The sequence below is a fragment of the Eublepharis macularius genome, chromosome 15 (assembly GCF_028583425.1).
Source record: "Eublepharis macularius isolate TG4126 chromosome 15, MPM_Emac_v1.0, whole genome shotgun sequence".
NCBI classification, from domain to species: domain Eukaryota; kingdom Metazoa; phylum Chordata; class Lepidosauria; order Squamata; family Eublepharidae; genus Eublepharis; species Eublepharis macularius.
Window position 1 is genome coordinate 6,448,607 of NC_072804.1, and position 11,312 is coordinate 6,459,918.

An 11,312-nucleotide genomic window follows, 5' to 3' on the forward strand; every position below is an offset into this window, starting at 1 on the left:
TGGTTCCCTTTGGTTTCTATTACTGTTTATATGATTAAATAATTTAATTTTTTTAAAAACACACAAAAAAGAGAATAAGCCCTGTTAAGTAAAGGTGGACTTGTTTCAAAATATGAATGTTTAGGATTGAGCTTTAAGATTGCCGTGGACTAGAGAAATCACACAGGTTTATGTGGCTACGATCCAACCCACATTCTGGGAAGTCACTGAGTACATTTCTAAATAGGGTTCCATTCTCCTGAGCGGAGTTACTACAATGGACATAGATGGATGTCCCTCTGCTTAGACTTGTCCTGTAAGTCCCATTTAACAAAATGAGACTCACTAAACATGCATTGGACTGGGATGCAGAGCTTAAGCTTTGCAAACTGGACTCGTAGCTCTGAGAGCCAATGGGTTGGATCCAACCAGCTTTTCAACTACTGAACAAATGGAGGAGACGGTCCCCTTCAATTTCCAACCAGGTTATGCTACGGATCATGGGACCTAAATGTTTGAAATCCGTGTAGGATTGGGGCTGTAGTAAGGATAAGAAGAATTAGGTAAGACTGAGTAAGAAAAGTAGCTGGATCTAACCCAATTTCTTTATAAATTATAGATTGCTATAGATCTATGCCCTCCCACACACATATACGGCTTTAAAAAGCGGGGAAGGAAGCAAAAACCATAATGAAAAGATGCCACTGATGCAGTCATCTGTCTTCAGTTAGTAATACAGCCCAGTAAACTGAGACAGCACTTCCTGACGACAGAGTTGAGGACACTGAACTGTATCAGTTACTGATTCTAATTACATTAACGGACTGTCCCCTCCCGCACCATGCTTCAGCACAAGCCCTGCTTGGTTTGCCCTTTGTCATCTCTCTGGTCCCTCAAGCGTCGCACTTTCTCATCTGCTGGAAAGGAACAATGCTCCCTTTCATCAAAAGAGGCACACAAAGCTGCCGCAAATTTAAGCTTCTTTCTGGGAATCTGCCCACACCATCCATCCCCTTTTGTTTTCTCTGCTTTAATCAATTGGTTTGGTATGAGATTAACACAGAGACACCTAGAGAAGGAAGGGCATGTGCAAAATCAATCCCGTTTGCCTTGAGAACATTAAAGTGGTTGGTTAAGCATCTGCAGGATACAGAGAGACTGTAAGTGAGAATCAGCCAGTGCTTAAATAGCACTCTTTGAGGTATGAAAAGTTCACAGACTATTTATATAACTCTCAATCTGCAAGGCTCAATTTTATGCAAAGTGGGTAAAAGACACAAGAAATGTCACCAGGAGTCAAATTAACCATGAACAGATATGACGGTTAAGATATTCTTAACCATCCTTTCACAACACTCCTATATGTCTCTCCCTTCTCACAAATGCCTCTATCTACAAATTCCTATTTAGATATCTTCATGAAGGGTTTATGTGATTTTAGGAACTGGGCGCTGAACACTAGAACAGCAGTGTTGTTATTCTACCAAGAATACTTGTGCAACTGTTCCCCTGTTCTTGTATTAAAATGAGATTAACAGTTGTAAATTTTGCAGCATTAAGCTGCAAGGCCATTGGGTTTTTTTTTCATATTCAATAAATCAATCTACAAATGGGCCTGAGCTGGAGGAAGAATCCTTTTTTGGATTCTCCCAAAAGCTCAAGCGTGGACGAAGGCAAAGTAAACGAATGGAGTTTAGTTCCCTCTGACTTTCTGTGTGCAGGAAGAAACACGCGCCTTTGTTCCACCCGTTCCACAGACCAGCCCCCTAATACCATTCCTGTTATGCATATTTTCTGGCAAATTTTTTTGCATAAGACCTATATAGCATCTTTTTTGATACAATAACACACAGTAGATTATTTTTCTTTGCACTAGGACGCATGTGTACAGTCTGATCTTACTCAAAATTAAAAATAATATGTGTAGCTATTTTATTTTATGAGAACCCTCAGGAAGAGTCTACCAATCTCTGACTGATCTAGTGATTGCTTCTCATTTCATCACAATTACTGATATTTTAAAAAAATCACATAATTATTATTAAAATGTCATTGGTGCAAAGTTGCAACTTTCTTCATACGTTCAGGCAAATGAAACTACACTCAATGGGAGTATTCTCCCTAGGAGACAGCCAATCAAGGATGTCAAAAGACCAGACAGCTCCATCTACAAAGCATTAAATTCAGCAAAAACTGTATCGCTCTAAACACGCCCAATTCTCTTTTCAAAATCAGGTTCTTCACCCAAACTGTTTTTCTTCAGCCACCACCACCACCACCACGTGACACTGCTTCCATTAAAGTATATTCTCCCACTGCACAGTGCACCCATAGGGCATGTGAGGAAGGCCCGGGCAGAGTAAACTGACAGATCCCACCATGGAAAAATGGCTTTAGAGTCTCTTGTGCACCTTTAAGGATGTGATACGAGGCACACTTTTTTTTTTTTTTTGTAGTCAAGCAATTCAAGATTTCTGCATCCCTGCCCCAGCAGCCCTGCATTTGCATTCATCAGCATGCATTTCCCCATAATGGAATTCCACACAAGATGCTATGCAGCTTGAGATAACACAATATTTACCCTCACTTGGCTCTGACAGCACCAACTGTTAAATGGTTCACTTTGCATACAACCTCCCAACAAGGTACAAAGCAGAGAGAAATCACCTTAGTTCAGAAAAGGAACGGATCGTCCCTGAACACTGTCACACAAAAGTGATCCTTTCTCATTATGGCATGATTGGATTCATTGGGGGGGGGGGAGGCAGGGACTCACTGTGTGCACCGGAGCAAGTTCAGAATCAGTTACTGGGATTATTTCTAACTGTAAAGCTCTGGTGACGCAGATTAATTGCTACTTGGATTTTCACAGAAAACAGCTTACTTTGTTTAGCTGCTAGACTTAGAGTGATTTCACTCTGTAGAAAGTATCACAAAAAGAGACAGGACTGTCGGTTTGTAGTGTGAAATTCAAGAGGCGTAAGGATAGGAAACTCTGTCTGAATTCATTCATCTCTGTTTAAGCTCCTTCAACACAATAGAGGAAGTAGTATAGATGCACACACAGGTCTGATTCCATTCCAGTTTTTACAAACGTCACATTTGTCCTGCTAGATTCAGGGCTCTTAATATTGATATTTAATGGTAGCAGCTGTATAATCTGGAGGGGCGGGCGGGTGCGGGGTGTTTAACCACTCAAAAGCAGAACGACCTGCTACATTAAAACACCCGGGACTTGTGTGATGCAGAAAATCACACAGTTCTCTTCCTTACCCCTTACACAATGTTAACGGACCTCATAAAATCCTTCAAGGGACCTGCTTTTGATGGGTGTCACTGTCCACCCCTCCTAATGGCTCAGAAAGCTTCCTTTCCCATTCCAATCCCTTGTGAAAGGGAGAAGTGATGATTGGTCCGAATGCAAGAACTTTCCCACCCACCCACCCACCCACGACCTGGCAAAATGCAGGGAGGTGGCAGTAAGGCCAAAAGACAGGACTCCCTGCTTCCACTGAAGGATCTTCTACCTTCTGACTACCCAGGCAAATGCCTCCTTGTGTGGAAGGCTACTGATGCTTTTAGGCTGAACTGCAGATAGTGGGGCAGTAAGGGGCCGTCTCCTGACATCTCCACCCTGCCCATGGCACAAGCTTCCTGTACCTCCTCCGTGCGTGCGGGGTGGGACCAGGCCTGGACAGGCAGGGGGGACCTGTACCGAGCGCCACAAAATCAGCTGGCGCTGTGTGTTCCCCAGTAAAGTGATGCAGCCATGGGAGAAGCTGCCCTGGGCAGAATTTTCCCTTTGTAATACTATGGGAGACTTCTCAGGACTGGAAACCTTAGATGTACATCTCTACGTTCCAGGGAGATTCTCCAGCAGTTACACAGCAGGCTGACTAGGACAGGAAGGAGAAGAGAAGATGGGGTAGGAGGTCTCCCTTATTTCCCCCTGCACAGGGAAATGAATAATATTTCAATGTCACTAATTAAAGTTCCCTCTTGATGTCTGAAACCGATGCCGGGGATGTAATGGGTGGCCGTGTTGAGCAGATACCACGTAGGATTGTGGAAGTACCCAACTTGACTGGCAGAGCCTACTCACAGGGCCAGCTTGTGATGAACTATCCATACCGAACGACCCAAGCAGAGCCCTCCAGGGTCCTGTGTTTTGTCACATCTTAGAGTGTGCAAGTTTCTCCAGTCATGCGGCCCCATCAAAATATCACTGTTGCAAGCAACTCTTTCCCCCCCTCCCCCGCCCCCGTATTGCTCAACTAACCTTGCTCTCTCCCAACGTGTTTCTGCATGCTGGGTCTCATCTCTGCCCCCCCGCCCCCCAACATGGGCTCAGGCGGCCCTGCAGAGGCACAATGGTGGGTCTGTCTCCAAGTAGGGCCCAGGTGCCAGAGCTGCTTCAGTGACCAAATGTGACAGGGGATAAAGGGGGGGGGGAGCAACACTGAAGGCTGGAGACGTCTCTGCCTCGCTTCCTTGCGAATGAGCTCCTTCTGTCCTGAACGTGCCTCTGCGCTGCCCCTCTCTCTCTCTCTGTGGGCCTGCTACAAAGATCAGGCGCCCTCTCCACACACTCTCAACACCCTGCCTTGCTTACGGCTGGGGAGGGGGAGGGTGTTGGTTTTTTTAAGGGGACCCGCCACTGTGTGTCGATTTCCCCCCCTCATCTCCTTCCCTTACTGGAATCTCTGATCCAGAACAGATTGTGATATTGTTATGCCTGTTCTGACAACGTGCTTAGAGAGGTAAGAGATGTCAAGTGTGATTTGTGTGTGCGCACACATGCGTGCAGAGATTTTGCAAAATTGTGAGGATGGAGGCTAACCAAGGATGGATCATATGGTGGGATGTCTGTAGGTATGTTCCTTCTCTCCCTGTTGGTGTGATGACCACAAACTGTGTGTATGCGTAAGAGAGAGAGCAAACAAGCAAGAGAGGCTGTAGAAAAGCTACAGCCAGACATTCTTGTCCTTATTGTATGACTGGGTGAACTGACTGTACTTTGGCTGCACAATAGCCTAGAAAGTGAGTTTTAAAAGATGCATTCCCTTCAGCTCCACTGAGCACAATGGGACTTGCCTTTGAGTAAACTTGGACAGGCTTGCACTGAAAGAGCGCAATCCCATGCAGGTCTGCTTCGAACCTTACTCAGGCCTGTCCAGGGATGGGGCTTACTCCCAGGAAAAGCATTCTCAGGACTGCCTGCTAAGCCTCTTAGAGGCTCTGGCTGAGTACTGGGTGGGAGAAGGCGCGGGCAAGAGGCGCTGCTGCCTATTTGTGCAGGGGAGCTTGCGAGTACCTTTATGTGAGATCCCTTAGCTGAAACCGACCCTATTCATGAGCAGGGCAGCTCAAAAGTGGCAGCGGGGCCTGTTGGTTGGGCCCTCCGCACTTCTTGGTTCTTCTGATCTTCTATGACATCTGGTCCCTCAAATCCTAGCCGGGCCCCTTAACTCATGGTGTACCTCTGCAAAGCGGGCAAGGCTGACTGCTTGTGTGTGCAACAGGCATAGCAGTGTGCAAAAGCCATCTCCCCAGGAGTCATCATTTCCTTTTGAATCAGCCCTCATAGCCAGGGTTTCCCCCACCCCACCCCCATCTGCTAACACCTGGAGACCCAGTCCTAGCCTGCTTTAGCGGTAAATGGACCCTTAAAGGAGCACAATGCCTTCTTAAAAATTAAGACCACCTAAAAACAACACCCCACATCCTGCGGTTTTAATAAATCCAACCCAAACAAAACCCACTGAAGTGTGTCCATAACGGTGTGGTGTTTCTTTGGGGTGGTCTTTAGGGAAGCTCTTGGGCACTTCGGCTGCCCGTCTTCTTTGCCTCCCCTAGACGGGTTCCAGGGTGCCCTGCCCAGTCTCTTGGGGAAGCCACCCTGAGAGAGGAGCCCAGACTGCAAGGGGCCAGGCAGGGGCCTGGCTCCCGCCCCTCCCCGCCCCTCCCCGCCCCTCCCCAGGCTTACCTGCTTGCTGTACTTGCTGCTGGCCTGACAGCTGTACTCGGAGCAATGGTCCGAGCCGATGGAGATGTTGTCCCCGGCGCCCACGAAGGTGTTGGCCGGGGGCAGTTCCTGCACGGCTTGGTGCTTTTTGCCGGCCGTGGGCGACTGCGGGTGGAGCTGGACGGTGGGCAGCGGCGAGCTGGACTTGTAGTGGCGCGCCAGGTCCGGGCTGCCGGGGCCGCCATTGACGGAGCGGTAGCGGCTCATGGCCGGGCTGTCAGCGGAGAGCTTCTCGTTGACGCCGTCGTAGCGCTGCCCGTTGGGCTTGGAGGCCTCCACGGTGACGATGCTGCTGTACAGCGGCTGCTTGCCGCCCTTCTTGCCCTTGCGGTCCTTCTTGGGCTTCTTGGCCTTGTCGTGCGGCTGCGGCGCGAAGAAGTCCTCGTGGTCCTTCTTGCCGGCCTCGTAGCCGCCGTGCTTGCCCTTGGCACGGCAGTAGCGGGCCAGCACCACCAGCAGGATGAGCAGCACCACCGCCATGACGCCGGCCACCACGCCCACCACGATGCTGAGCCGCTGCTTGCTGAGCTCGTAGCTGGGGTCCCCGGCGATGTCCTGGGCCAGCGGCGTGTGCAGGCTGCGCGCCACCTGGCTCTCCACCAGGCTGGCGTTGCCCAGGCTCTCGTTGACGAAGACGTGCAGCAGCGCCGTGGCCGACTGGGCTGGCTGCCCGCTGTCGTTGACCTGCACCACCAGGCGGTGCAGGCCGTAGTGCTTGGGCGCCAGCTTGCCCACCAGCGACACCACGCCGCTCGACGGGTCCACCTCGAAGAGCTTGAACGGGTTGCCGCCCACCAGGCTGTAGCTCAGCTCGGCGTTCTGGCCCGCGTCGGCGTCCCGGGCCTGCACCGCCGCCACCACGGTGCGCACCTGGCTGGAGGGCCGCAGCAGCTCGTAGGAGCCATTGGCCGGGGCTGTGACCGCGGGCGCATTGTCGTTCTCATCCATGACGAAGAGGGAGACGGTGGCGGTGGCCGAGCGGGCCGGCTCGCCGCCGTCCACCGCCTTCACTTTGAAGGTGTAGCTGGTCTGCAGCTCGCGGTCGAAGGAGACGGTGGAGAAGATGGTGCCCGTCTCGTTCTCGATGGAGAAGATGCCCGGCGCGCCTGGTTCGCGCTCGCCGGGCTGGATGGACAGGCTGAGCTCGGCGTTGCGCCCCTTGTCGGCGTCCATCACCGTCACCATCCCCACGGGGCTGTTGGGCTGCAGGTTCTCCTTCACGTAGAAGGTGAAGACGTCCTGCATGAAGCGCGGCTCGTTGTCGTTGCGGTCGGCCACCCGCACCACCACCGTGGTGGAGCCCTGCAGCGAGGGCACCCCTTTGTCGCGGGCGCTCACCTGGAACTCGTAGGTGTCCTTCTGCTCGCGGTCCAGCGCGGCCTGCACGCGCACGTCCCCGGAGTCCGGGTCGATGGTGAAGAGGCCGGCAGGGGCCTCGGGCGCCAGGGGCGAGGCCTCCAGCGAGTAGGCGATCTCGGCGTTCTTGCCGCTGTCGGCATCGGTGGCCAGCACCGTGGCCACCCTCTCGCCGGGGGAGTTGTTCTCGGGGAAGGAGACCTCCAGCACAGCCTGGCCGAAGACGGGCGGGTTGTCGTTGGTGTCCCCGACTCGCACCAGCAGAGAGTTGTTGCTCGACAGGCTGGGGCTGCCCGAGTCCACAGCCACGATGACCACGTTGTAGTCGCGCACGGCCTCGTAGTCCAGGGGGGCCGAGGTGTGGAGGAAGTACTTGCGCTTGTTCTGGGGCTCCCCTTCCCCTTCGCTGGCCGGCTTGAGCTGGAAGGGCACGTCCCCCACCACGGTGCAGGTCACTACGCCGTTCTCGCCCTGGTCCCGGTCCGAGACCTGCACGAGGGCCACAGGGGTGTCCACCAGCACGTCCTCAGCCACGCTAGCCACCCCGTCGCGCAACGGGATGCGCCCGATCTTACGGATGTCGATGGTGGGCACGTTGTCGTTCTCGTCCCGGATGTTGAGCACCACAGTGGCTTTGTCGGTCTTGGGCGGCTGCCCGCGGTCCCGGGCCATGACGGTGAAGCGCAGCTGGTTCACCTCCTCTCGGTCGATGCGGTGCAAGACGCTTAGCCAGCCAGAGGACTCGTCCAGGCGCAGCAGCCGCCGCACCGACTCGGTGGCTGCCCCAAAGACGTACTCGATCTGCCCGTTCACTCCGACATCCGAGTCGGCTGCTCTCAGTTGCAGGATCGGTGTGCCGGGGCTGCTGTTCTCGGCCAGGTCGGCCTCGTAGACGCTCTTCTCGAAGCGGGGGCTGTTATCGTTCACGTCGGTGATCAGCACCCGCAGGATGGCCTGCGAGGAGCGTGCGGGGTCTCCCCCGTCCCGCACCCGCAGGCTCAACTCGTAGGAGTCCCTCTGCTCGCGGTCCAGCGCCCCTTTGACAATCAGCTGCGGCTGCTTCTCGCCGTCGGGGGTGTCGGCCACTTGCAGCTCGAACACGCTGCTCCGCGCTGCGCCCTCGGCCTCCTGCCGCCGCTTGCTGCCCCCGGGGTAGAGGGCGCTGTCAGAGGCGGCGGCGGCCGAGCCCGCTCCTCCGCTGCTGCCCCGCCTGCTCCCCTCACCCGCGGGCTCCTGGAGCAGCTCGTAGCGCTCGATGCCGTTGCGGCCGAAGTCCCTGTCGGTGGCGGTGGGCAGCAGGTAGAGGGTGCCCACCGGGCGATTCTCCTCGACGGTGAGGGTGAGCACCGGCGAGGGGAAGGTGGGGGTGTTGTCATTAATGTCCAGGATGATGACCCGGCCCTCGAAGAGGTCCACCCAGCTCTGCGAGGGCCCGATGACGGACACCTCGAAGTCCAGGAAGCACTCGTTCTCGTCGAAGATCATCTGGCACTGCGGCAGCTTCTCCCGGTCGATGCGCCGCTCGGTGGTGCTCAGCTCGCCCGTCATGTTGTCGATCTTCAGGTAGTCCGAGCCGGACTCCAGGCTGAACGTCACGTCGCCAGAGCCCGTTACGATGCCCAGGTCCGAAGCCACATTCCCGATGCGGATGTCGGCCGGCCCTTCCTCGGCCAGCCGGTAGCGGAGGAGCTGCTTCGCCGCCGCCAGGCTGACCCACAGAGGCGGCGGCAGGAAAAGGAGGAAGCAGCAGCAACAGTAGCAGCTCCGCAGAAAGCCCAGCAGCGCCCGCATCTTCCACACCTCCCCAGAAAAGAGCCCCCCTCGCCCCGCAGCAGCAGCAGCTCCTTCGGCTCGCCTGGCCCACAGGCGCCCCCTCCCTTCGGCAAGCCCCCCGTCTGTTGTGGAGAAGACCAATTATACAGATCCGCCGGCTCCGGCCAAAACTTCGCCTCTCGTCGGAATCTGGTGCATTGGGCGAGCAAGGGGAGGAGCGGGAGGGAAGCCGGGGCCGGCCGGCTGCTCTTCCCCACCTCTGCCGCCCTCGCTCCTCGCGGTTGCGCGGGACTCGCGCTTCACAGGGCAAATGCGGCTCGCTTTTTGCTCCTTTCAAAGATGCATCTCGCAAATGGGCTGGGGGGGGGGAGCCGCTCTTCCTCCTCCTCCTTCTCCTCCCCTTTTCTTTCCAAGGGACTGGGATCACTTTGCCAGCTTTGCAAGAGAGAGAAGACAAAAAGCAGGCGCTGCTGCAGCACTGGGGAGGTGGGACCCCCACCGTAGGTCGCCCCTTTCCCTAGTCCAGTTCAGGGCGATTCACTTTTCCTCCTGCGGCAGGCAGCGCGAAATTGGCTCTTGTCTCCCTTTTCCACTCGGCATCCGCGGGGCATAGACTCGGAGGGGAGGGGGGGGACGTCAAATGCTTCATTCAAAGAGCTCTCCAGTGCTCGGGCGGGAGGGGGAAAATCCAAATCCTTTTCGCAATAGATGGGAGGGGAGAGGGGAGGAAATGCACACCCAGCCCGCCGCTAACAAAAACAGCCGAGCTGCAGCAGCGATGTCACCGGCTGGAGATCCGGGGAAGAGGGCTTCCCCTCTTCGCTCAGTCGAGCAGCACCCGCGAAATCCCTTCGGCTGTGCAGGATAGCGCCCAAATCCCTCTCGAGAGCCCGCCTGCCGCCTTCCCTGGGGAGGAGGGCTCTTCTCTAAAAACAGCGCAAAAACACACACCGCACAACTCTGCGCAAGGTCATTAGTTACGAAGCAACCCAGTCCGAAGGCTGCAGAGGTTCGTCCAGAAGGTAGGAAAGGCTGGCGAGGAAGGCGCCGAGGAAGCGAGGCTCTCGCCCCTTTTCAGCACACGAGCAGCTCCAAGTTTGCCGCTGCAGCTGAGCGGCGTGTGCGCCTTACCTGCATTCACGCGGCATGTGCCGGAGAGCCGAGCCAAGCCGGGCTGCAGCGAGCAGGCAAACGAGTCACCAATGAGACTGCGGGCTCCCGCGTCCTCCCTTGGCGTCCCAATGCAGGTAAAGCAGCTCCAAAATTCAAGTCCCCTCTTTTTTTTGGGGGGGGGGGGTCGTTAAGTTCAAAGGTGAGCCCCCCAAATCCGCGCTGGGGCGGACGTGTGTGTGCGGTGCGCGCGCGCCCAGATCCTGGCGCTCCCGGTTAATATACTCGAAGCAGAAGGAGGGAAATGGGGAGGGAAGAGATGTCACCGGATCGCCTTCCCACGTGAATTACCATCGCTGGTTCTGAACTGCATCCCTATCTCCAGCACGGACGGGGGAGGACGGGGGAGGGGGCAATACAGCTGTCCAGATGATGCGACGGATCCCCGCCCCGAAGAAGCGCGGCGGAGTCTGGCTGCGAATCAAAGATGCTCCCAGTCCGCGGGGCGCGCGCGCGCCCGGCTTCTCTCGGAGCTGCACCGCCGCGCCGGGCGAGCTCTGCAGTCGCGCTTGTTTGTAAAAGCCCCCGGTCCGCCCCCGTCCCCCGCCGGCCTCGCTCAAGTGCGGCGGGCTGGCGCTGGCGCTGGCGCGCACACCGGAGCGGAGAAGAGGCGAGCGAGCGCGACGCTCCGCCGGGGGCCGCGGGCGGGGCTGGGGAGGCAGCCGAGCGGCGAGTTTGCCCTGAAGTGGCCCGGCGGTTGCTGGGAAAGCCGCGGTTGCTGCTCTTGCTGCAGAGCCGCCGCCAGACGCCGAGCGAGCCGGGGAGGGGAGGAGTTGGGGGCCGCCGCCGCCGCCGCGCTCAGCGCTCCAGAGAAGCCGGCCTAGCCTCCTGCACGCAGCCGGCCGCCCCGCGGTAGCTCGCCCCGCGGCCCGAACCGCGCGCGGTTCCCTTCAAGGCCTCCCCAACTTCTGCTCCGTTGACCGGGGAGTCTGGGCTTCTCTTTCCGCGGCGGATCGGGCGGGGGCGAGAGGAGCCGCTCTGCGCGCCTCGGCGTTTAACTGAGGGCGGG

General features: G+C 56.2%; 1 protein-coding gene across 3 annotated transcripts in view; it reads right to left on the reverse strand.

Moving 5' to 3' along the window:
* The window catches only part of PCDH7 (protocadherin 7), a 646,786-nt gene extending 637,280 nt beyond the window's left edge, over positions 1-9,506 (reverse strand). For 2 of the 3 annotated variants that reach the window (XM_054999686.1, XM_054999688.1), the window contains exon 1: positions 5,966-9,506. In XM_054999686.1, the coding sequence (XP_054855661.1) occupies positions 5,966-9,151 (3,186 nt within the window). In that variant the 5' untranslated portion in view covers positions 9,152-9,506. The remainder of the gene's footprint in view (positions 1-5,965) is intronic. The other variant, XM_054999687.1, reaches the window with a different exon arrangement.
* Between the last annotated feature and the right edge of the window lie 1,806 nt (positions 9,507-11,312).